Source organism: Bos javanicus, chromosome 18 (genome assembly GCF_032452875.1).
Source record: "Bos javanicus breed banteng chromosome 18, ARS-OSU_banteng_1.0, whole genome shotgun sequence".
NCBI lineage: Eukaryota > Metazoa > Chordata > Mammalia > Artiodactyla > Bovidae > Bos > Bos javanicus.
This window is the reverse complement of record NC_083885.1, coordinates 61160215-61186150: the sequence shown is the minus strand read 5'-3', so window position 1 is coordinate 61186150 and position 25936 is coordinate 61160215. Positions and strand designations below refer to the sequence as shown.

At 44.9% G+C, this 25936-nt stretch overlaps 3 protein-coding genes across 7 annotated transcripts in view; all 3 read right to left on the bottom strand.

The window, feature by feature from the left end:
- LOC133231013 (cationic amino acid transporter 3-like) overlaps positions 1 to 14415 on the bottom strand; it is a 128344-nt gene extending 113929 nt beyond the window's left edge. Inside the window, exon 1 of the mRNA XM_061389173.1 lies at positions 14344 to 14415. The gene's annotated coding sequence lies outside the window, so the exon portion shown is untranslated. The remainder of the gene's footprint in view (positions 1 to 14343) is intronic.
- LOC133229470 (cationic amino acid transporter 3-like) overlaps positions 1 to 25936 on the bottom strand; it is a 58981-nt gene that overhangs the window by 253 nt on the left and 32792 nt on the right. The gene's annotated exons all lie outside the window — the stretch shown is intronic.
- On the bottom strand, positions 179 to 25324 carry LOC133231015 (cationic amino acid transporter 3-like). Of its 5 annotated transcripts, XM_061389177.1 has the most exons (15): positions 25198 to 25287; positions 19401 to 19508; positions 14467 to 14865; positions 13296 to 13454; positions 12161 to 12338; positions 11844 to 11956; positions 11462 to 11684; positions 11151 to 11290; positions 10946 to 11048; positions 5763 to 5962; positions 5398 to 5564; positions 5018 to 5126; positions 4569 to 4855; positions 379 to 518; positions 179 to 275 (listed from the first exon to the last, which is right to left on the bottom strand). In XM_061389177.1, exons 3-13 carry the CDS (start codon positions 14834 to 14836, stop codon positions 4758 to 4760), a joined length of 1860 nt encoding a protein of 619 aa, XP_061245161.1. In that variant the 5' UTR covers positions 14837 to 14865; positions 19401 to 19508; positions 25198 to 25287; the 3' UTR covers positions 179 to 275; positions 379 to 518; positions 4569 to 4757. The 5 variants fall into 5 exon arrangements, with proteins under 5 accessions (XP_061245161.1, XP_061245163.1, XP_061245164.1 ...); XM_061389179.1 differs by lacking the exons at positions 179 to 275; positions 379 to 518 and adding an exon at positions 1474 to 4164 and having other exon boundaries at positions 25198 to 25324; XM_061389180.1 differs by lacking the exons at positions 179 to 275; positions 379 to 518 and adding an exon at positions 1474 to 4164 and having other exon boundaries at positions 4718 to 4855; positions 25198 to 25324.

Genomic DNA, 25936 nt, shown 5'->3' with positions numbered 1-25936 from the left:
GATGGCAACATGAACAGCAATCCCTATTCACCCAACATCACACAGCTGAATCCATCTCTTTTCCCACAAAAGCAGAGCAGGACATTTAGAAGGCACCATGAAGCAGAGAGGATTAGCCCCCATCAATCCCCACAAGTCAAAGACCCCCAGTCAGGGTGGATCGGAGTCTCACCTGAGCACAAGGGCAGAAAAATCGACCACCAAGTTAGCAAGCAGGGACCGAAGTGACATGAGATCCATCAGATCACTGAAATGGAAGAGTAACGCCAAGACCCCTAGAAGGAGGGCATAAACAAGGTGGGGGGATGGAGTGAGAAACAGCTGGAAATATGCAAGCCAAGGAAGATAATCCAAAGGCAGTGGGTTTAGTTTATCTACCTTCAAGGTTTCCAGAAATCATGATGATCCTGATGTGGGTACGTGTACGGGTGTTGATCTGGGCAAGGACTCAGAAAAGGAGCCCGTCCTCTGCCATTGTGTAGATGAACCAAGACATGGCAAACATGGTGTTCTGGAGGCTGGAAAAGAAAACAGAGGAGTGAGAACGTGCAGAAGCAGGAGAGACCAGGGCATCTGCTCCCTCGTCTACATGGGGTAAGGTGTCTTTCTTTTTTGTCTCTCAATCCCAAGGGCTGGGATACCTGAGCATCTGACAGTCAATGAGGAGAAAGCCATGACACTGACCTGGATGAAAGAGCACAGAGGATGCCAACAGCCACAGCATATCTGGCAGGGCCCCACCCAACATGGAGAAAAGCCTGTAGAAAGGGGCTGTGAATTTGGTAGTAGGGCACCATGAGGGTGAGTGCTGCTGAGACACCAAAGTGTCACAAAGTGTCACAAAGCAGATCAAGACTGAGACCATGATGCTAATGGGATGGACCGCTGGGGATTTGGGGCTTTTTCCCCTGCAGGACTGGAGGAAATACTGGGTCAGGAAACACACCAGAGTGAAAGCACAAAATCCCCTTTCCTGTTAAACCTCGAAAAGAAACCCCTATGCCCAAGGGCAGCCCAATCCATGCCCACAACCTGGATGGGACACAGGGTGACCATGTTACCTGTAGTAACAATGGAATCAAAACCAATAGACATGTGGAAACATAAAGCTGCTCCTTGGAGAATCCCATCAAGGCCAAAAGGCACAAACCCTCCAGAACCCAGAGAGTTGAAGTTATCATGAGAGAAGAAGCAAGAAAGAACGTGGGTGAGGTGTGTTCGGCCATGTATACTGGACTTCTCCTTTAATATGACAAGTCCTGGGCCCCAAAACCCCCTCAACCGGCATCCATTAGGCCAGGTTTCTTTAGGTTAGTTTCTCAGTTGTGTCTGACTTCAAACTCATGGACTGTAGACAAACAGGCTCCTCTGTGCATGGGATATTCCAGGCAAGAATACTAGAGTGGGGTGCCATTCCCTTCTCCAGGGGATCATGAAGACCCATGAATTGAACCCTGGTCTCCTGCATTGCTGGAGAAGGCAATGGCACCGCACTCCAGTACTCTTGCCTGGAAAATCCTATGCACAGAGGAGCCTGGTAGGCTGGAGTCCATGGGGTCACTAAGAGTCGGACACGACTGAGCGACTTCACTTTCACTTTTCACTTTCATGCATTGGAGAAGGAAATGGCAACCCACTCCAGTGTTCTTGCCTGGAGAATACCGGGGATGGGGGGATCCTGGTGGGCTTCCGTCTTTGGGTCGCACAGAGTCAGACACGACTGAAACGACTTAACAGCAGCAGCTCCTGCATTGCAGGCACATTCTTTACTGTCTGAGCCACCAGGAAAGCCAGAGATCTCTTCAAGCCCCACATTCCCAGCTTCAACATCTGGAAGTTCTTGTTTCACGTACTGTTGAAGCCTAGCTTGGAGAATTTTGAGCGTTACTTTGCTAGCGTGTGAGATGAGTGTAACTGTGTGGTAGTTTGAACATTCCTTGGAAATGCCTTTCTCTGATATTGGAATGAAAACTGATCTTTTCCGGTCCTGTGGTCACTGCTGAGTTTTCCAAATTTGCTGGCATACTAAGTGCAGCACTTTCACAGCCGTGATTAAGACTATCCCCAAGAAAAGAAAATGCGAAAAGATCGTCTGAGGTGGCCTTAGAAATAAGTTAGAAAAGAAGAGAAAGGCAAAGGAGAAAAGGAAAGATAATATCCATCTGAATGCAGAGTTCCAAAGAATAGCAAGGAGCGATTAGAAAGCCTTCCTAAGTGATCAAAGCAAAAAAAAAAAAAAAAAAAGAGGAAAACAATAGAATGGGAAAGACTAGAGATCTCTCCAAGAAAACTAGAGATACCAAGGGAACATTTCATGCAAACATGGGTGGGCACAATAAAGGACAGACACAGTATGAAACTAACAGAAGCAGAAGATATTACAAAGAGGTGACAAGAATACACAGAAGAACTGCACAAAAAAAGATCTTCATGACCCAGACAACCACGATGGTGTGATCACTCACCTAGAGCCAGACATCCTGGAGTGTGAAGTGAACTGGGCCTTGGAAAGCATCACTACGAACAAAGCTTGTGTAGGTGATGGAATTCCAGCTGAGCTTTTCTCCTCCACCAGTTCCTGGAAATTACCCTTCTCCTCTCTGTCTTGATGAATGTGACCACTCCGAATACTCCATTTAAGTGGAATCAAAGAATATTTGTCCTTTCCTTCTGGTTTATTTCACTTAGAGAATGAGTTCATGAGGTTCCTTCATGTTGTAGTATGTGTCAGAATCCCCTTCCTTTTTAATGATAAATAATACTCTATTATTTGTGCCTGCCACATCGGTTCATCTATTTCTCAGTCAGTGGGCACTTGGATTGCTCTCATGCTTTAGTTATTGTGAATAACGCTGCTATGAACATGAGCGTACAAATATCTCCTCCAGAGTGTGCTTTCAATTCCTCTGGGTATATCATCAGAGGTAGAATTGCTGGACCATGGGTTTCTAAGGTTTTTATCTGTTGGTGATTGATGAATGGAGAAAATGTTCAAATATTGAGAGGAGGTCAATTTGGCTTATACATGGATCAGCCTGAACTTTATGTGAACCAAGGTGCATTGTCCAACCCTTACAGCTCATCTACTTTAACCCCTGGGGCAAAGAAGATCTATTTTGAGGATAAGGATGAGTAACTCCCTTCTCATGGGCTTCCCAGGTGACTCAGTGGTAAAGAATCCGCCTGCCAAGCAGAAGACACCAGTTTGATCCTTGGGTCAGGAAGATCCCCTGGACGAGGATATGGCAACCCACTCCAGTATTCCTGCCTGGAGAATCCCATGGACAGGGGACCATGGCAGGCTACAGTCCATGGGGTCACAAAGGGTGAGACTTGACTTTGAAAACACACACACCACTAAGACAGGCTTACTGATTGATTCTGAAAGAATTGAGAGAATTCTGGCTTTTTCAATTCTAAGAATAAAGAAATCTCTCAGGGGGTTTCTGACTAAGTGGACATGAATTTGAACAAACTCCAGGAGATAGTGAAGGACAGGGAAGCCTGACGTGCTGCAGTCCATGAGGTCGCAAAGAGTCTGACATGACTTGGCAATTGAACAACAACAACACGATTCTACAGAAATTCGGTACCTAGTTTTTTCCACATTGTCCAATCTCTCTGTGCCTTAATAACCTCTACCCAATCAGACCCATTGAACAAATGACAAAAGCCGTAAAGCTATAAATGCTTTAAAATATGCGATAGACCAGGCTCCAGCATTAGGCCATCCTAACTATAAATTACCATTTTCACTCTTTGCTCTTGAAGATAGAAGATTCCCCCTGAGCATATTAACTCAGAGACATGGTGACCCATATGGACCCATTGGCTATTCTGCACCCGGAGTTAGATTTGTAACCAAATGCAGGTTCAGCCACTTGCTGCTCAACTGCCAATAAATCATGGGGCAAGCTTTCATTGAGAAGAAAGGTGCTTTATTCCGAAAAGCCAGTGATCTGAGGAAAAAGTGGACTTGCATCCATGAGAGTTCTGCTCGCCATGACCACTTTAAAGGGAAACAATCTCAGTTAGTCATTGAGCAAGGAAGTCACGGTCATTTTTCCATTGGTGCAAGCCTGCTGACTTCCTATTTTATCCAGGACACTGTCTTGCTCGAGTGACCCACCTGCAATCGGAGATTCTCTTGCTTGTGTGGTCCACCTGCTTTTTAATAAGGGGAAGCGAGGGGAGGAAGTCAGTCATTCTTAAACCAATTTTTTTTGGGCTACACCATTGGGCATGCAGGGTATTGTTCCCCAACCAGGGGTTGAACCCATGCCCTCTGCACTGGGAGGGTGGAGTCTTAGCCACTGGACTGCCAGGGAAGTCCGTGGAGTATAACTCTTCATATAATTCATCCTCACCTGAGTTTCCTTCCAATGGGGCAGTCTCTGTGTTCTTGTTAGAAATAAGTGCAAGAAGGTGCTTCTAATGTGCCCATAATAATTTATTTCTTCCTCTAGTTGCTGCTTACATTGTGGTACTTTGTTTGTTAAAATTCATCTTGCTGCACACTTATGAAGCATGCACTTACAAGTATGTATAGTATGCTTTTAAAAGTTTACCGAAAATTGCACAATGGTCCAGTCACTTTCTCCACAAGCAACAAATACAGGGCTTTAGATGCCTCCACCTTCACACTCCACCAAGGCTCACAGTGTCCCTTGCACCAGCAGATCCTCCAGGGCATGGAGGGATTCCACGCAGCATCTACCTCCTGTGGTTAAGATGACTCAGCACCAGGGATGTTTTTGTCAAGAGTCTGGGAAGTGGAGCCTGGTGGCTGGTGGCTGTTGATGATTGTTCCCTGCCAGGCTGTGTCGGATCCCATATCCAAAGTATATGAGAAATCCTAGTAGGGAGATGAGACGATAAGAAGGAAATTTAGGTGCTCCCCTCGCTTACAAATGCTCAGTAGACCTTCTATGGCATCTGATACAGTGTGGGGAGAAATCGTAGGAAGATGCTGGGTTCAGTCATTCAAGAAACCTCTTTATTCCAGAAAGCAACTTACCAAAGGCATTCCAGATGCCAAACAGGGTCCAGGTTGCAGAGGTCGTCTGCATCATCAGGTAAACATTCACGAAGATGCTGACCAGTGGGAGGACAGGCAGAGCAGGGACCTGTGGGCAGAGTCAGTTCATCCCTGAACACAGCCCAGACGTCTGAAAGGGAGACCCTACCCCACGTGGGTGGGAGACTCCTGTCCTCCTCAGGCTTTGCATTCAGTGCTTACTGAGACTGTGTACGCAAAGCCCCAAGTGTGGATCAGGGAAGAGTCCATTGGTTTCAGTAATTCCCCTCATTCCCTGCCCAGGAAAGGATATTTTGCCGTCAAAGGACACAGACTTCATTCACCCAATGTGGACACTTTGGACACATGAGCTCACTTACCCTGAATGGAAGAGGAGAGGGGTCCTGGGGCTGCCTCTGGATGATGACCGTGACCCCAGTGGTGAGCAGTAGCAGCAGCACAGCCACTATTGTAAGCACGGGGTCTCCAGAGAACACCTGGCTGGGCCACTGGGCCAGGATCAGGCTCAGAATGGTCAGCAGAAGAACTGCAAGGATCAAGGAGAAGAAGAACAGGCTGGACCCAGAAAACAAAAACGTCAGGATCTCGGGTAACATCCCTCCCTGAAACCACCAATATCAGGAAAGGCCATCATATCTTCTAGACTCCTCCACTGACAAAATACACACACTCACTCCATCCTGTCAAGTTCAAAATATGACCAAAGAGACTTCCCAGTGCTCACCAAGCAGGAAGGCACATCCATAGACAATCTGGGCAGATTTCTGTGTGGGAGTGGTGCTGACAGGCAACCACAGATTCTTTAGAGTCTTTGAGCTTCCTGCTTCAGGTTCAGAGTCCAAAGGATTTTCCTTGACTAGAGGCATCATCTGAATTTTGTCTTCAATTTTCTCATTCTTGCTTAAATTGCAGTCTGGCTGGTACCTGAATTCGAGATATTATAGGAATATTAACAGCAGTCCCTACTCATTCAAAAACAGGCATCCTAATGCACCACTTTCCTGCCTTAGGCAGAGCAGGAGTTTAGAAGGCCGAAGGAGGTGGCCAGTGGGGGCTGGGGCGGGGGGGGGGGGGTGAGGCCAAGATGGCAGAGGAATAGGATGGGGAGACCACTTTCTCTGCCACACATTCACTGAAAGAACATTTGAATGCTGAGCACACTCCACAAAACAAATTCTGAACGCTGGCAGAGGACATCAGCCACCCAGAAAAGCAGCCCATTGTCTTCAAAGGGAGGTAAGACCAAATATAAAAGATAAAAAGAGAGACAAAATAGTTAGGGACAGAGATCTGCCCCGGGAAGGGATTCTTAAAAGAGAAGTTTCCAAACACCAGGAAACCCTCTCACCGGTGGGTCTGTGGGGGAGGTTTGGAATCTCAGAGGGCAACAAAACCTAGAGGAAAAATAAATAAAATCTACATGTTATGTCCCTAATGCCAACTCCCAGCTGAGAAGTACCCCAGATGCTTTCCTCCACCACCAGCAAGGGGCGGGGTTGGGGCACTGAATGGGGAGGAGCAGGCTGCATTGTTTAGGGTAGGGACCAGGCCTGAATGCCTTGAGGGCAATCTGAGGGAGCTAACATGAGATACTAACCTAAACTGTGGGATAGCCAGAGAGAGAGAGAGGGAAAATGGGAGAGAGAGGGAAAATGGGAGAGAGAGAGAACTATCCCGCGAAAAGCCCGAACCTAAGACACTGCCGGCCTGCTCACAGAACAAAGGACTGAGCGAATACCAGAGGAGAGCTAGCTGGCTGCGGACCAGGCCATCCCTAGCTGGAGGCAGGTGGGGGGCAGCCAGAGCCGGAAAGAGGCAATCTCAGCCCCAGATAGGGCATCCCCTAATAAACTGCGAAAGGCTTCCAGTTTCTAACCAAGACTTCCTGAGATTCTCCGAGGTTAACATCCGCCAGGAGGGTTGCAGCCAGAGATCAGCTCCCCAGAAAAGACACACCGCACACCGGAGATGGGCGTGCCCCAGAAATAGACAGGCTAGGACCTGGGAGGTGATAAGATGCACCACACCTTAGGAGAGTGCGCTCGCCAAGCACCTGGTCACCTGAGCTGCTCGGATCACGGAAGGGCACAAAACGCGGGCCCAACCAAGTCTGTGCCTTTATGGAGTACCCGAGAAGCTGAACCTGAGCAGCTTAGACCTGGGAAGTGCATGCAACCCAGGGCCCGCTCCCTGAACAGCAACCTGAAGCCTGAGCAGTGTAGACTGGGAAAGCACACACGCCGTGAGCAGGGGCAAACCCAGTGTGGCTGGGACACTGTGAGCACTCCCCACACACGCCAGTGATATTTGTTTGCAGTGCTCCTCCCTCCCCACAGCACGACTGAACAAGTGAGCCTAAACAAGAGACCACCTTCGCCCCCTTGTGTCAGGTCAGAAATTACACACTGAAGAGACCTGCAAACACAAGAAGCCAAATAAACACAGGGAACCGCTTTGGAAGTGACAGGTGCAACAGATTAAAATCCCTGTAGTTAACACCGACTACACTGGAAGGGGCCCATACATCTTGAGAAGTATAAGCTGGAACAAGGAACTATCTGGAACTGAACTGACCCCACACTGCCCGCAACAGCTCCAGAGAAACTCCAAGATATATTTTTACTATTACTATTATCATTTTTTTAATTAAAATTTTTTTTCATTTTTTAAATTCCTCTATTACTCCTTTAATTTTTATTTTTATAACCAACTATTACATTGCAAAAAAAAGACCCTATTTTTAAAGCAAACTTCATATATATTTCTCATACATTTTGTGATTTTTAAAAAATAATATTGTATTTTTGAGAGTCTAACCTCTACTCTACCTTTTTAATCTTTGCTTTATGGTATTTGTTATCAATTTTGTACATTTAAGAATCCAATCTTCAGTAAAGATTTTTCTTAGGAGTGTGATTACTGGCTTGATTACTCTCTCCCCCTTTTGACTCTCCTTTTTCTTCCCCAGGTCGCCTCTATCCCCTCTCTCACGTTTCTCTCCTCAACCCAAATCTGTAAATCTCTGTGTGTGTTCCAGGCTGTTGAGAATACTTAGGGAACAGAATACGGCCTAGATCTATCTCTCTCCTTTCGATTCCCCCCTTTCTCCTCCTGCTCACTTCTATTTCCTTCCTCCCTCTCCTCTTCTCTATGTAACTCCATGAACCTCTCTGAGGGTTTGAGACTGTGGAAAGCACATCAGATCAGATCAGTCGCTCAGTCGTGTGCGACTCTTTGCAACACCATGAATCACAGCACGCCAGGCCTCCCTGTCCATCACCAACTCCAGGAGTTCACCCAGACTCAAGACCATAGAGTCAGTGATCATACATCATGACCAAGTGGTTTTTATCCCAAGAATGCAAGCATCCTTTAATATCTGCAAATCAATCAATGTAATACACCACATTAACAAATTAAAAGATAAAAACCATATGATTCTCTCAACAGATGCAGAGAAAGCCTTTGACAAAATTCAACATCCATTTATGATTTAAAAAAAAAAAAAATTCTCCAGAAAACAGGAAGAGAAGGTGCATATCTCAACATAATAAAAGGTATATATGACAAACCCAAAGCAAACATTATCCTCAATGGGGAAAAATTAAAAGCATTTCCCCTAAAGTCAGGAACAAGGCAAGGGTGCCCATTCTCACCACTACTATTCAACATAGTTTTGGAAGTTTTGGCCAAGGCAATCAGAGCAGAAAAAGAAATAAAAGAAATCCAGATTGGAAAAGAAGAAGTAAAACTCTCACTGTTTGCAGATGACATGATCCTCCATATAGAAAACCCTAAAGACTCTACCAGAAAATTACTGGAGCTAAACAATGACTATAGTGAAGTTGCAGGATATAAAATTAACACACAGAAATCCCTTGCATTCCTATACACTAACAATGAGAAAACAGAAAGAGAAATTAAGGAAACAATTCCATTCACCATTGCAACGAAAAGAATAAAATACTTAGGAATGTATCTACCTAAAGAAACAAAAGACCTATATATAGAAAACTATAAAACACCGATGAAAGAAGTCAAAGAGGACATAAATAGATGGAAAAATATACCATGTTCATAGATAGCAAGAATAAATATAGTGAAAATGAGTATACTACCCAAAGCAATCTAGAGATTCAATGCAATCCCTTTCAAGCTACCAACAGTTATTTCACAGAACTAGAACAAATAATTTCACAATTTGTATGGAAATACAAAAACCTTGAATAGCCAAAGCAATCTTGTGAAAGAAGAATGGAACTGGAGGGATCAACCTGCCTGACATCAGACTATATTACAAAGCTACAGTCATCAAGACAGTATGGTACTGGCACAAAGACAGAAATATAGATCAATGGAACAAAATGGAAAGCCCGGAGATAAATCCACACACCTACGGACAGCTTATCTTTGACAAAGGAGGCAAGAATATACAATACAGGAAATACGATCTCTTTAACAAGTGCTGCTGGGAAAACTGGTCAACCACTAGTAAAAGAATGAAATTAGAACACTTTCTAAGACCATACACAAAAATAAACTCAAAATGGATTAAAGATCTAAATGTTAGACTAGAAAATATAAAACTCCTAGAGGAAAACATAGGCAAAACACTCTCCGACATAAATCACAGCAGGATCCTCTATGACCCACCTCCCAAAGTAATGGAAATAAAAGGAAAAATAAACAAACGAAACCTAATTAAACTGAAAAGTTTTTGCACAACAAAGGAAACCATAAGCAAGGTGAAAAGACAGCTTTCAGAATTGGGAAAAAGAATAGCAAACAAAGCAACTGACAAAGAATTAATCTCAAAAATGTACAAGCGGCTCCTGTAGCTCAATTCCAGAAAAATAAATGGCCCAATCAAAAAATGGGTCAAAAAACTAAATAGACATTTCTCCAAAGAAGACATACAGATGGCTAACAAACACATGAAAAGATGCTCAACATCACTTATTATCAGAGAAATGCAAATCAAAACCACAATGAGGTACCAACTCACGCTAGTCAGAATGGCTGCTATCCAAAAATCCACAAACAATAAATGCTGGAGAGGGTGTGGAGAAAAGGGAACCCTCTTACACTGTTGGGGGGAATGCAAACTAGTACAGCTACTATGGAGAACAGTGTGGAGATTCATTAAAACCCTGGAAATTGAACTGCCATAGGACCCAGCAATCCCACTGCTGGGCATACACACTGAGGAAACCAGAATTGAAAGAGACACGTGTACCCCAATGTTCATCACAACACTGTTTATAATAGCCAGGACATGGAAGCAACCTAGATGTCCATCAGCAGACAAATGTATAAGAATGCTTTGGTACATATACAAAATGGAATATTACGCAGCCATTAAAAAGAATACATTTGAATCAGTTCTAATGAGGTGGATGAAGCTGGAGCCTATTATACAGAGTGAAGTAAGGCAGAAAGAAAAACACCAATACAGTATACTAATACATATATATGGAATTTAGAAAGATGGTTACGATAACCCTATATGAGAGACAGCAAAAGAGACACAGATGTATAGCAGAGTCCTTTGGACTCTGTGGGAGAAGACGACAGTGAGATGATCTGAGAGAATAGCATTGAAACACGTACATTATCATATGTGAAACAGATCACCAGTCCAGATTCGATGCATGAGATAGGGTGCTCAGGGTTGGTGCACTGGGATGACCCAGAGGGATGGGATGGGGCGGGAGGAGGGAGGGGTGTTCAGGATAGGGAATAAGTGTAAACTCATAGCTGATTCATGTCAATGTATGGCAAAAACCACTCCAATATTGTAAAGTAATTAGCCTCCAATTAAAAAAAAAAAAAATACTTGAAGACGATGAACTGCCATTGAGTCTTTAGGAACATAAGTGCCCCAGTCAGGGTGCAGTGGAATCTCACCTGAGGACAAGGACAAAAAACGCCACCAAGGAGTAAACCAGCAGGTGTCCAATCGACATGAGGTCTACCAGATTACTGAACTCAAAGAGCAATGCCATGATCCCTAGAATGAGGGCACAAACGAGGTGGGGGTCGGCAGTGAGAAACCACTGGACATACCCAGATAAGGAACGGGATCAAAGGAGGAGTGGGTTCTGTTGCTCACCTGCGAGAATTCCAGAGGACACAGTGGCCATGATGGGGGTCTTCGTGCGGGCATGGGTCCGGGCAAGTCCTCGGAAAAGGAGCCCGTCCTCTGCCATTTCCTGGATCACCTGAGGCACGGGGAACAAGGAGCTCTGCAGTCTGGAAGGGATGGTGGGAACACAGGTGGGGATGTTGAGAAGGAGGAGAGACCAGGGCTCTGGGTCTCTAGTCTACATGGGGTAAGGGGTCTTTCCCTCTCTTGTCGCAATCCCCAGGGCTGAAACACCTGAGCATCTGAACAGTTCATGGAGAGAAGGCCTTGACACTGACCTGTATAAAAGAAAACAGAGGATGCCAACAGCCACGACGTATCTGGCAGGACCCCACCCAACATGGAGGAAAGCCTGCGGAAAGGGGCTGTCAGGCTGAATCTGGTAGTAGGGCACCATGAGGGTGAGAGTCGCCGAGACACCAAAATATGCCAAAAAGCAGATGAAGACCGTGGACATGATGCTGATGGGGATGGAGCGATGAGGATTTGGGGCTTCTTCCCCTGCAGGGTGGGTGAACATCTCCGGTTAGGAAAACACTGATGGCACAGCACAAAATCCACTTTCCTCTTGAACTTTCAAAAGGTTTTCAAAATCTTCTATCAACCCCTATGCCCAAGGGCAGCCCAATCCCCTGATGGGACACACAAGGACCCAGTTACCTTTCGTGACAATGTCATCAAAACCCACAAACGAGTAGAAACATAGAGCTGCTCCATGGAGAATTCCATCATAGTCGAAGGGCACAAACCCTCCAGAACCCAGAGGGCCCAAGCTACAGTGAGAGGAGAGGCAAGAAAGACCGTGAGAGAGATGCGTTCAGTCATCTCTACAGGACTTCACAGTTAATGCCACCAGCCCTGGGCTCCAGGACCTCGTTATCCAGATCCACCAGCCCAGATCTCTTTAGTCCTCGCCAGATTCCCAGCTTTGCACCAGCCCCAACAAGCATGACAAGGACCAGGAGCACCCTCCTGACCTATAGATGTCACTGGATTCAGACGTGTTCAATGTGTAGTCCTGTTCCGTGAGCTTCCAGTTGTGCAGGTCTCCCTTAATGAAGCCAGACAGGATGATGAAGCTGAGAACCAAAAGGTTGATGCCTGTGGATATTTTTCCAACCAGGACTGACTCAGGAGCTCCCAGAACCAGTACTCCTGTGGGAAAGATGGAATATGAGACAATCCAAGATAGCCAAATCAAATCCATAGACATAGAAAGCAGACTAGTAGTTGCCAGAGGTTAGGGGGCTGTGAGATTAAGATGGATAGTCTGTCTTTGCTCACTGGGTACTGGGTTTCATTTTGCTATGATGAAAATATTTGAAGCTAGATGAAGGTGATTGTTATATGTCTTGAATGCCCTAAGTACCACTGAATTGCATACTTTAACATGGTTAGTTTCTTACTGTGGCCATTATCATATAATATGGGCTCAGTCACTCAGTCATGTCTGACCCCTTGACCCATGGACTGTGGCCTGCCAGGCTCCTCTGTCCGTGGAATTTTCCAGGCAAGATTACTGGAGTGGGTTGCCATTTCCTACTCCAGTCACATAATACACACATCTATCAAAGCATCATGATGTTCACCTTCAGCTTACATAATGTTGTATGTCAAGTATATATCAATAAGGCTAAGGAAAAATAATAAAATGGCCAATTTTATTCTATGTTAATTTCCTCCCAATTGAAAAAAGTCTCAGTACAGAGAAGAAATTTGTAACTCTAAGTAAATGATTCTCAGCTGGGGGTGATTTGGGTCCCCAAGGGACATTTGGCAATGTCTGGAGACATCCCAATTGTCACAACTTGGGAAATATGAATCACAGGTGTTTAGTAAATGAAGTCCAAAGATGCTACACATCTGACAGTGGTTGATTAAGAAAATCCTGCAGTGCCTGCATCACGCCCCAACACCAAAGGCTGTTTCAGCCTGGAAGGTCAGTAATGCCAAGGGTGGGAAACAATGCTCTACATCTTGACTTCCTGTCTTTCGTATCACAGACCCTAATTTCTAGTTCCCACAGATCTGCCACCTCATGCCTTTCCCACCCTAGTTCCCCCACCGCCCCACATCCCAGTCTTCCCATCCTAACTTGGATCCCTGTCTCACCTGTGAGCAACAGCACCAGGGACAGGGCGACAAAGTCTGGGTACTTGGCCAGATAGTAGGGCATATATGGAGAGAAAGTTCCCTCTAAGGCCTGAAAGATGTGGTTCCCAATCAGGCTGTCGAAGGCGATGCTCCAGGCCCTGGCCACGCTGCCCGTGCCTGAAGCAGAATGAGAAGAAACATTCATTGACAAATATAAATTGGACCCCCCTACACACCAAGACCCCTTTGTGGATCACAGCCTTGTCGGGGTGAAGGGCTAGCATAGCTCAATAAAACTATGAGCCATGCCATGCAGGACCACTCAAGACGGACGGGTCACAGTGAAGAGTTCTGACAAAGCATGGGCCACTGGAGAAGGAAATGGCAACCCACTCCAGTATTCTTGCCAGGAGGACCCCATGGACAGCATGAAAAGGCAGAAAGTTATGACGCCCGAAGAGAAGCCCCCCAGGTCAGAAGGTGTCCAACATTGGAAAGATGGAAGCTAAAAAGAGAAGGGAGTGGGAGAGGATGAGATGATTGGACAGCATCACCGACTCAGTGAACACGAGTTTGAGCAAACTCCAGGAGAGAGTGGAGGACAGAGGAGCCTGGTGTGCTGTAGCCCATGGGGTTGCAAAGAGTTGGACACAGTTTAGTGATGGAAAAACAACAACAAATACACAAAGTCATATATGTTGGGGAAAAAATACAAAATACCAATTCTCAGAGAGCTTCTTTTCATGGGGTGGGGGAAATAGACCCAGATAATTCTAAAATAGGTTAACTATTTAATGTCAGTGGGAGATCAAAGTTATGCAAGAAACGAGGGAAGTGGGAGCAATTTGTCTGGGCGATGAGGATTAAAATTTTAGTTCAAATGCTAATGGAAACTCTTTGAAGGCAACTGCTAAGCAGAGACTTCAGTAAAGTGAGGGGATAAGCCTGTGGGCCATGCCTCCCTCTCACCCACTCCCTACAGTGTCCTTGCCTCTGGGTTCTTGATCCATCATTTAAGGACAGCAGGGAAGAGCTGAGAAGGATGAAGTTGTGGACTTTTCCTGACATTATTTCCCTCCTCTCCTCACAGAATGGATGACACAGTTCTCATGCACGACCAAAGACCCAAACACCCACTCCTGGTCTTCCGAACTTCAGCCCCACAGTTATCCCCCACCCATCCCCTTACCAATGACATAGGACAGTATGAGGTTCCAGGCAGTGATGAAAGCGCACAGTTCTCCCATGCTGATGTAGCTGTAGAGATACGCAGAACCGGTCCACGAGACCCGTGTCCCAAACTCGGCATAGCAGAGCCCAGACAACACAGAAGACACAGCGGCCACCAAGAAGGAGATGATGATCGCTGGTCCAGCGATGAACATGGCCACTTCTCCCACCAGGATGTACACGCCAGCCCCCAGGGTGCTGGCCACACCGAAGGCCACCAGCTTCAGGGTGTTCAGAGGAGCCGTGGGACTCTTAAAATCATTAGTGGGCTCCAGGAGCCGCCTGCGGACCAACTTCTGACCGAACTGGTGGAGTTCCTGACACCGCATCCTAGATGGAGTTGAGGAGCTGTGATCTGCTGAGGAAACAAGACACAAAGCCATCAGCAAGGTCCACCCGCCCTTGGCCCTGGGAGTCCAATTCCACGGAGCAGTGGAGCGATGAGGGGCAGGTGGTAAAAGGACACTTGGGACAAGGTCTCCATCTCTGAGCTTTGGTTTCTTCAAACACAAAGAAATCTTCTCACATGTTTCAAAGTTACTGGAAAGGCTTTTTAAAGAGAAGCGAGGTGGAGAGGATTAGGTCTCCCCCAAAATGTGCCACTTGGAATATGGATTGTTTGGTGTGTGTATATATACTCACTCCTGTCTGACTCTGAGACCCTGTGGACTGCAGCCCGCCAAGCTCCCCTGTTGTGGGATTCTCCAGGCAAGAATGCTGGAGTGGGTTGCCATGATCTCTTCTGGGTTATCTTCCCGACCCAGGGATCAAACCCGAGTCTCCTGTGTCTCCTGCATTGGCAAGTGGATTCTTTACCACTGAGACCCCTGAGAAATCCCTGGATTGTCTTGAGTTGAGGTCAATTAAGACCCGCAGACGTAAGAAAAGCTTTCTCTCTCTCCTTTAACTGCTCAAGTGTACATGTACAAGCAGAAGCATACGTCCATTTATTGTGCCTCAGTATGCAGCCTTTAAAAAAAAAAAAATTGAACATTTGTGGCAACCATATGTTGGCAGATGATGGTTAGCAATTTTTCTTTTTACAAATACAGTGTCCTAAAATTACAGAATCTGAAGGAGTAAGGAAACCTGGAGCCTGGCAGGCCATAGTCAAAGGGATCGCAAAGAGTCAGACAAGACTGAGCGACTAAACAACAACAACAGGATTGGCGAAGCTTGGGAGAAGTTAGAAGGGGGTCATTTAGAATGTGAGGAGAGTTAACCTCAGTCCATTTTCCCATTTGGGGGCAACAAAGATCTAATTGTAAGATAGCATTGTAATCTAGAGACCCAAGTTTTAGGCCACTTTCCAACCTCCAACTTAAATAAAGGCCAGACATTGTTAAAGCAAACCTGAGTTTTCCCTTTCTTGGCCCATCATGCCTACAAAGGGAATCCTCCCGGGTTTAGCTTCCCTGGGGGCTCAGAGAGTAAAGAATCTGCCTGCAGTACAGGAGACCCAGGTTGATTCCTGCGTGGGGAAGATGCCCCAGAGAAGGGAATGAAAACCCACTCCAGTATCCTTGCCTGAAAATCCCATGGACAGAGGAGCCTGGCGGGCTACTGTCCATGGGGTCGCAAAGACTCGGACATGACTTCATGACTAAACAACAGCTACAACAAAATGGGAATGATTTGCTAGTGGTGGTGGTAGGTGCTGAGCCTTGACTCCAGGCGTGGTTCTCTCAAAGTTGATGAGGAAGCTCTGCTTCGGTGGGGGACAGGCTGGGGGTTGTTGTTTAGGCAGAATGAGAGAAACGGGGAGAGGGGCAAGAAAAAGATAACTGGGGCTCCTTCACTGAGCAGACCTAGATCAAGGCCTGGAGGTCTTGAAAAGAGAACAAAGCAGAGAGTGAGAGCAAGTTCTCCTGGGAGAGGGAGAGTCAGAAGACTCCAGCCAGCAGTTTGGTGGAGACCTGCAGTTTACCTTGAATTCCTGGGTTTCAGCCCCAAATGATCTTGGAGAGAGAGAGAGAGACAACCGTGAGCGCTGGCTTAGTTCTCTGCACAAGAATTGGGCTGCCGTCTATGGGGTCACACAGAATCAGACGTGACTGAAGTGACTTAGCAGCCACAGCCACAGCCTGGATGAAAACCAGGAACCCTAGTCACCAGTCCATCAGGGGCTAGAAACTAGAAACAAGGTTCTTCTGGCTCTAGTCCCCAGTTAAAAAAAAAAAAAAAAAAACATTTCTCCAGGAGGCAAAAACTAAAAATATGGTAAAAGTGTATTACTGGTATTAACTGGAGACACAGCTCAGTCATGAAGGAGGACACAGAGGAACAGTTTGTTTAGTTAAGACAGAAGCCAGGCAGAGTTCACACACATAAGAAAAGCTGTGGGTGTCCTCCCAAAGGAGGAGGAGCCCCATAAAGAGATTGTTAAATCGTCTATGTAGGGCAGTTCTTCCCGTCTTTGTTTACCTTGGCCAATTACCTGATTTTTTTTTCCACACCTGACCTGCCCTAGGACCCTCCCTGACAGATGTGTGCAGCTTTTTTTTTCCTATATGGATTCCAGCAGACAGGCCTGTAGGGCCTGGACATCACCTATTATGAGATGGCACCCCTCCTTTTTGCCCCCTCAAGGAGACTTTCTGCACATGTGTGGTGCCCCAAAGATAGAAAATATGTGACCTCTTGTTCTTTTACACACACAGAGTTTAGCCCCTTTCTGTCCCTGCCATGATTGTTATAGTAACATGTCCATAGCAAGCAAAGTCCAGCTATTTACCCTGTTCCTGCTGTCTGAGGAGGCCTTACAAATAGCTGTGAAAAGAAGGGAAGTGAAAAGCAAAGGAGAAAAGGAAAGATATAAGCATCTGAATGCAGAGTTCTAAAGAACAGCAAGGAGAGATAAGAAAGCTTTTCTCAGCGATCAATGCAAAGAAATAGAGGAAAACAACAGAATGGGAAAGTCTAGAGATCTATCCAAGAAAATTAGAGATACCAAGGGAACATTTCATGCAAAGATGGGCACAATAAAGGACAGAAATGGTATGGACCTTACAGAAGCAGAAGATATTAAGAAGAGGTGGCAAGAGTACACAGAACTGTACAAAAAAGATCTTCATGACCCAGATAATCACGATGGTGTGATCACTGACCTAGAGCCAGACATCCTGGAATGTGAGGTCCAGTGGGCCTTAGAAAGCATCACTACAAACAAAGCTAGTGGAGGTGATGGAATTCCAGTTGAGCTATTTCAAATCCTGAAAGATGATGCTGTGCAAGTGTTGCACTCAATATGTCAGCAAATTTGGAAAGCTCAACAACGGCCACAAGACCGGCAAAAGTCAGTTTTCATTCCAATCACAAAGAAAGGCAATGCCAAAAGATGCTCAAACTACCACACAATTGCACTCATCTCACATGCTAGTAAAGTAATGCTCAAAATACTTCAAGCCAGGCTTCAGCAATATGTGAGCCGTGAACTTCCAGATGTTCAAGCTGGTTTTAGAAAAGGCAGAGGAACCAGAGATCAAATTGGCAACATCTGCTGGATCATGGAAAAAGCAAGAGAGTTCCAGAAAAACATCTATTTCTGCTTTATTGACTATGCCAAAGCCTTTGACTGTGTGGATCACAATAAATTGTGGAAAATTCTTCAAAAGATGGGAATACCAGACCACCTGACCTGCCTCTTGAGAAACCTATATGCAGGTCAGGAAGCAACAGTTAGAACTGGACATGGGACAACAGACTGGTTCCAAACAGGAAAAGGAGTACGTCAAGGCTGTATATTGTCACCCTGCTTATTTAACTTATATGCAGAGTACATCATGAGAAATGCTGTGCTGGAGGAAGCACAAGCTGGAATCAAAATTGCCTGGAGAAATATCAATAATCTCAGATATGCAGATGACCCCACCCTTATGGCAGAAAGTGCTACTGCTGCTGCTAAGTCGCTTCAGTCATGTTCAACTCTGTGCGACGCTATAGACGGCAGCCCACCAGGATCCCCCGTCCCTGGGATTCTCCAGGCAAGAACACTGGTGTGGGTTGCCATTTCCTTCTCCAATGCAGAAAAGTGAAGACTGAAAGTGAAGTCGCTCAGTCGTGCCCGACCCTCAGCAACCCCATGGACTGCAGCCTACCAGGCTCCTCTGCCCATGGGATTTTCCAGGCAAGAGTACTGGAGTGGGGTGCCATTGCCTGAGCGCTGAAGAACTGATGCTTTTGAACTGTGGTGTTGGAGAAGACTCTTGAGAGTCCCCGGAGAAGGCAATGGCACCCCACTCCAGTACTCTTGCCTGGAAAATCCCATGGATGGAGGAGCCTGGATGGCTGAAGTCTATGGGGTCGGTGAGGGTTGGACACGACTGAGCGACTTCACTTTCACTTTTCACTTTCATGCATTGGAGAAAGAAATGGCAACCCACTCCAGTGTTCTTGCCAGGAGAATCCCAGGGATGGGGAAGCCTGGTGGGCTGCTGTCTATGGGGTCGCACAGAGTCGGACACGACTGAAATGACCTAGCAGCAGCACCAGCTTGAGAGTCCCTTGGACTGCAAGGAGATCCAACCAGTCCATCCTAAAGGAGATAAGTCCTGGATGCTCATTGGAAGGACTGATGCTGAAGCTGAAACTCCAATACTTTGTCCACCTCATGTGAGGAATTGACTCACTGAAAAAGACCCTGATGCAGGGAGGGATTGGGGGCAGGAGGAGAAGGGGACAACAGAGGATGAGATGACTGGATGGCATCACCAACTAGATGGACATGAGTTTGGGTAAACTCTGGGAGTTGGTGATGGACAGGGAAACCTGGAATACTGTGATTTGTGGGGTCACAGAGTCGGATACGACTGAGCAACTGAACTGAACTGAACTGTCATTTCCATCTCCAAGTGCAAACAGAAGTCTAGTGTAAATGTCTAGCCTGGACCTCACCTGCCTTGTTCCTCAGGAAATGTAAACAGAAGGCTAGTTGTAGATGGAGTTCTTTCTCCTGTTCATCTACCCTTCGTGTGTCTTCTTTGCATGGTCCAGACAGAGAACCTAGGAGGATAGAGTAAAAGAGCAATGAAGTTTAAATGCTTCAACAATATGATGAGGGCTTCCCTGGTGGCTCAGATGTAAAGAATCTGCCTGCAATGCAGGAGTTCCCAGTTCGATCTCTGGGTCAGGAAGATCTCTTGGGTAGGGAATGGCAACCCACCCCAGTATTCTCACCTGGGTAATCCCATGGACAGAGGAGCCTTGAAGGCTATAGTCCATGGAGTCACAAAAGAGCCAGACACAACTGAGTGACTAAACAACAACAAATATATGTATGTATGTATGTATGTATATATATATATATATACATATATATATATATACACACACACACATACATCTGTATTCACACATGCATACAAAGGAATACTACTTAGCCATTAAAAATGAAACAATGATACTTGCAGCAGTATGGACCTAGAGATTATCATAGTTAGTGAAGTAAGTCAGAGAGAAAAAGACAAATACCATATGATATCACTTATATGTGGAATCTAAAATACAACTCAAATGAACCTATCTATGAAACAGAAAGAGACTCACAGATGTAGAGACCAGACATATAATGGCAAAGGGAGAGGGAGAAGGAAGGATTGGGAGTTTGGGATTAGCACATGCAAACTATTCTATATAGATAAACAACAAGGTCCTACTGTATAGCACAGGGAACTATAATCAATATCTTTTGATAAACAGTCATTGAAAAGAATATATCAATATATATGTATATCTGAGTCACTTTGCTGTACAGAAGAAATTATCTCAACACTGTAAATCAACTACACTTTAATAAAATGAAAAGAAAATAGTTCAAATTGAAGCAGCCAATAAGTGAGAGACTAAATTTAAAAAAATAAGACATCTAAAATAGGCATTAGGGATTTAGTAGTAAGGAGCACTCCCCCCTTTCACAACAGCAGGACATTTGGAATCCAACCCACATATATTATATTGAAAAAACTTCCACATTGGTTTTAAAAAATCTGACTGTTTAAACAACTGTAATATAAAAGGAGAAAACATACAGAGTTTAAAATAATATAAGGACAGAAACTTTAGCCATGAGAATGGCATGTCTGATATCATATTGTATAGAATTTTCTTCTTGTTTAGTCACTCAGTCATGTCTGACTCTTTTGTGGCCCCATGGACTGTAACATGCCAAGTTCCACTGTCCATGGGGTTTCCCAGGCAAGAATACTGGAGAGGGTTGCCATTTCCTCCTTTAGGGGGTCTTCCTGTCCCAGGGGTCAAACCCACGTCTCCTGCTTTGGCAGGCAGGTTCCTTACCACTGATGCACCAGGGAAGCCCAGTAGACCACCCCAACTGACAGGCAGTCTCTTCCTGTTATGATTCATGAGAGAGTCACTCAGGTCCAACTCTGCTGCTTTCTCCCCACCCTCTCATCTTTTCAACATAATTTCCCATGTTTTTAATTCATCTCACGGTGACTGCGGTAACTGTCAGAGGTATGTTCACATTCCTGTTCTTTTTCCTTTTTCATTCAACAGTTACCCTGTTTTTCCAAATGAGTGTCCTGATCATTATCCTTTCTCTAACTTCCCTGCCCTCTGACCTCTATCTCTCAAATACTAACATCTTTTAATTTTTATGTACTTCTTAAAGTGTCTGAAATTATTACTCAATTCTATAACCATCGCTGAGTTTGGGTGCTTTGTATTTACGTTATATGTGAATATTTTACATTGATGTTGAGTTCACTGTGACCTGTGATTCACAGTTGATAACCTGCCCTTCCCCCGCCCCTACCCCCTCTCCCCCCAGTCTTCAGCATGTTAGTCCTCCCATCTGTGCCTCCTCTTTCTGCCTCTTTTCTGTCTCAGATGGAAACATTTCTTCATCTCACTCTGTCTCTCTCTTGCCTTCTGCCCCCTCCACCATGCATCCTGCTTTTGACATGAATTCATCACTGTGCCTTGGGCCAGTGGCTTTCATGTCTTGGTTGCATTTGGAAACCAATCCAAATACCAAATCCAGGCTAGCCCTGACAGAATGGAAACTAAATCACAGGGGAGTCGAGAGAAAATCATGTGACCTGGGAAGAAGATGAAAAAATTCCCAATCATGGTATCGTCAAAGATTCTTCCATTATGAGGGGACCCTCTCAGGAACACGCACACACCACGAGTTTTCTCCATTATCTTGTAAACGGAAGGAGTCTAGAAATAAATGTAGTTTTTTCATGTTTGTTGATGTTCTTACTTTTTGGACTTCCCTGGTGGCACAGTGGATGAGAATCCTCCAGCTAATGCAGGGTACATAGATTCGATTCCTGGTCTGGGAAGATACCACGTGCCATGGAGCAACTAAGCCTGTGCTCCACAACTACTGAGCCTGTGCTCCACAACTACTGAGTCTGTGCTCCACAATAAGAGAAGCTACCGCAAGAAGCATGCACACCAAAGCAAAGAGTAGCCCCCTACCCACAACCAGAGAGAAAGCCCACATGCAGCAACTAAAACCTAGTGTGGCCAACATTTTAACAGTTTTTAAAAAATCAAATGTTTTGTAAAATTTGCCAGTGAAACTATCTTTTCTGTGTTGAGAGGTTTCTTATCACTGATTTAACCTCCTTACTTGTTTGTTATTTGTATTATTTATTTTATCCTGATTTTCTTTTGATATGTTGACTGTTTCTAAAAATTTGGTCTGTTTCTTCTAGGTTATCCAATTTGTTGGCATATAGTTTTTCATAGTAGTTTCTTATAAGACTGTGTATACTTAAAGTATGATTTATAATTTCTCTTCCTTTATGATTTTATTTGAGTGTTCTCTTTTTTAATTTTTTTAAAAAATTTATTTATCTTAATTGGAGGCTAATTACTTTACAATATTGTAGTGGTTTTTGCCATACATTGACGAGTCAGCCACGGGTGTATTGCTTTACAATTTTGTGATAGTTTCTGCTATATAAAGAAGTGAATCGGCTTTGTTGTTGTCCAGTCACTCAGTCGTGTCTGACTCTGTGCCACCCCATGAACTGTAGCCCACCAGGCTCTTCTGTCCATGGGATTCTCCTGGCAAGAATACTGTAGTGGGTTGTTATTTCCTTCTCCAAGGAATCTTCCCAACCCAGGGATCAAACCAGCATGTCCTGCATTGGCAGGTGGATACTTTACTGCTGAGCTACAAGGGAAGGAAGCCCAGTGAATAGCTATATGTATACATATGTCCCCTCCCTGCTGGGCATCCCTGCCACCCCATCCCCCATTGCAACCCTCTAGGGCATCACAGAGCTGCAAGCTGAGGTTCCTGTGCTCTCTGCATGTTCTGTTTTGCACATGTAGTGTATATATGTCAATCCTAATGCCCCAGTTTGTTCAACCCTCTCTTTTCCCCACTGGGTCCACATGTCTGTGAGCTGTCAACTCACAGGTGTCAGAATGGTCACCATTGGAAAATCTACAAACAATAAATGCTGGAGAGGATGCGGAGAGAAGGGAACTCTTCTGCACTGTTGGTGGGAAAGTAAACTGACACAGCCACTATGGAGAACAGGATGGACATTCCTGAACAAACTGGAAATAAAACTACCATATGACCCGGAAATCCGCTACTGGGCATAAACCCTGAGAAAACCAAAGTCAAATCAAACCAAATCACAAAGATACATGTACGCAAATGTTCTTTGCAGCCCTGTTTACAACAGGCAGGACATGGAAGCAACCTGGATGTCTATAAACCAATGAATGGATAAAGAAGATGTGGTACATATAGGCAATGAGGTATTACTCAGCCATAAAAAAAGGAAGAATTTCAGTCACTTGTAGTGAGGTAAATAAACCTAGAGTCTGTTATACAGAGTGAAGAAACTCAGAAAGAGAAAAACACATATTGTATATCATGCATATGTATGGCATCAAAAAAAAAAAAAATAGGAAAGATCAACCTATTTGTATGGAAGGAATGGCGACGCAGATGTAAGAACAGACTTGTGGACACAGTTGAGGGAGGAGAGGGTGGGACAAACTGAGAAAGTAGCGCGGACGTTTATACACGAGTATGTGTGAAACAGATAGCTCGTGGAAGCCACTGTAGAACACAAAGAGCTCAGTCTTGAGCTCCATGGTGACCTAGAGGGATGGGGACATATACATATAATTATGACTCAGCCTCCTTTGTAAGGCAGAAACCAGCACAACATTGTAAAGTGATTATCCTCCAAATAAAAAAGTGTAAAAATTAAAAAAATAAAGTATTATTAAATTTGGGGGGAGAAAAAAAGAGAAACAGATGACCTCCCAACTGCCTGGAGGGAGAGAGGACTAATCTTTATTCTGAATCAGAAAAAAGAGACTGTGTTTTCAATTCTTTGGGACATAAAATGTCTCCCCATTACACTGCTCTGCAGGGCTAGGCTGATCCAGTGAACACGAGTTAAGGTCAGGGGGGTTCTGTCCATTTTACTCTATGGTCCGAGTTTTTCGTTATGGTTGAGGGCAAGCATTCAAAGAGTCAGGAAGCTATGATTAGCATCTTGGCCCCACGAACACCTCTCTGCCCTTGAACAAGTCATATACATCTCTGGACCTACGCCTCCTTCTTGTTCAAATGCTGCTGATAAACCTTCAAACCCTGTCGTTGGGAACATAAAATGGTGCAGTTGCTATGAATAAAGTATGGTGGTTCCTCCAAAAAAAACAAAACTGAAACTACCATCATGATTGGCCAATCCCACTTCTGAGTGTACACCCAAAAGAACTGAAAGTGAGGTCACAGGAGACTTTTGCATACCTATGTTTTTAGCAGCATTGTTCACAATAGCTGAAAGATGAAAGGACCATCCACGAAAAATGGATAAATAGAAAGTGATGTGTGCATACAGAGGAATATTATTCAGGAATAAAAAGACAGGAAATTCTGACCCATGCTACAACAGGGACAATACCCTTGTGGACAAGAGACTTGAGGACAATATGCTAAGTGATAAAAAGCCAGTCTCCAAAAGACAAATACTGTATGGTTCACTTCTATGAAGTACCTGATATAGTCAAATTTACACAGACAGAAATAGATCAGTGGTTTACTAGAAACTGGGTGACAGGAAAAATAGGAAGTCATTGGTAAATGAGAATCTGGTTTCAGTTTTACAAGACGAAAAGAGTTCTGCAAATTGGTGGCACAGCTGTGTAAATTTACCCAATATTGCTGAACAGTTCATTTAAAAATGTTGAAGATGGCAAATGTATGTGTATTTTACCACAATTAAAAAAAAAAAATGATGCCAGTGATAAACAGGAGAGCCAGCTTCAGAGAGACGCTGAGCGTACAAAACTCCAAGGTAACTTAACATGAAACACCAGTGAGTCGTCCTCAGCTCCTAGATGAGGCATCAGCAGACATGGAGGGCAGAAAGGAGACAGGAGACTGAAGGCAGTGGTACCCAAATCACAAACTCTATGTGAGGGTCATCTGAATGTTGAATGAGCACCAGTCTAAAACCAGTCAAAGAGCCTTTGGACATAGATCCAATCTCTCCCAGCCCCTCCCCTTCTCACACAAACACAACAGCTCCCAGATCCTTCTACCTTCATCTGGAAAACGGGTCTCTCCACCCTCAGGCTGGAGCCGGGCTGACCCCCTGCACTCTGGGGTTGCAGAGGTCTCTTTGGGAGGATGTGAACTCAGCACCCAGTCTCCTACAGAAGAGGGTGACCCGAGACTTACTGGATCCTAGGAGCAGAGTGTGGAGCACTGGGTCAGTCAGGGAGGCTGAGGTTAAGTTGCGCAGGGTAGGAGCTGATGTTTGTCCGAAAACCAAAGAGGGAAGTGCCCGAGCACAGAAGACAAACCTTAACCTCTGGGTAGTTGGGGTGGGGAGGAGGCTGGGAGGACCGGAAGCTTCTGCAAAGTTCCTGTTAGCCCTTAACACTTCTGTGGTTACAGTCAGGGGATTTTCAAAGATGTTTTTTTAACTGTGGTAACGTACAACGGACATGGACATCACCAGATGGTAAACACTGAAATCAGATTGATTATATTCTTTGCAGCCAAAGATGGAGAAGCTGTATACAGTCAACAACAACAAAAAAAGACCAGGAGCTGACTGGCTCAGATCATGAACTGCTTATTACCAAATTCAGACTGAAATTGAAGAAAGTAGGAAAAACCACTAGACCATTCAGGTATGATCTAAATCAAATCCCTTATGAGTATACAGTGGAAGTGAGAAATAGACTTATGGACCTAGATCTGATAGATAGAGTGCCTGATGAACTATGGAATGAGGTTCGTGACATTGTACAGGAGACAGGGATCAAGAACATCCCAATGGAAAAAAATGCAAAAAAGCAAAATGGCTGTCTGGGGAGGGAGGCCTTACAAGTAGCTGTGAAAAGAAGAGAAGTGAAAAGCAAAGGAGAAAAGGAAAGATATAAACATCTGAATGCAGAGTTCCAAAGAATAG

Bases quoted from the DNA above. Each gene is read 5' to 3' on its own strand.
- LOC133231015 (XM_061389179.1), bottom strand. From the start codon at position 14,836: ATGCGGTGTCAGGAACTCCACCAGTTCGGTCAGAAGTTGGTCCGCAGG. The intron at 11,685-11,843 runs GTAACTGGGTCC...CCCACCCTGCAG, and splicing joins TGATGACATTGTCACGAAAG to GGGAAGAAGCCCCAAATCCT. The intron at 11,291-11,461 runs GTCAGTGTCAAG...CATCCCTTCCAG, and splicing joins CTCTGTTTTCTTTTATACAG to ACTGCAGAGCTCCTTGTTCC.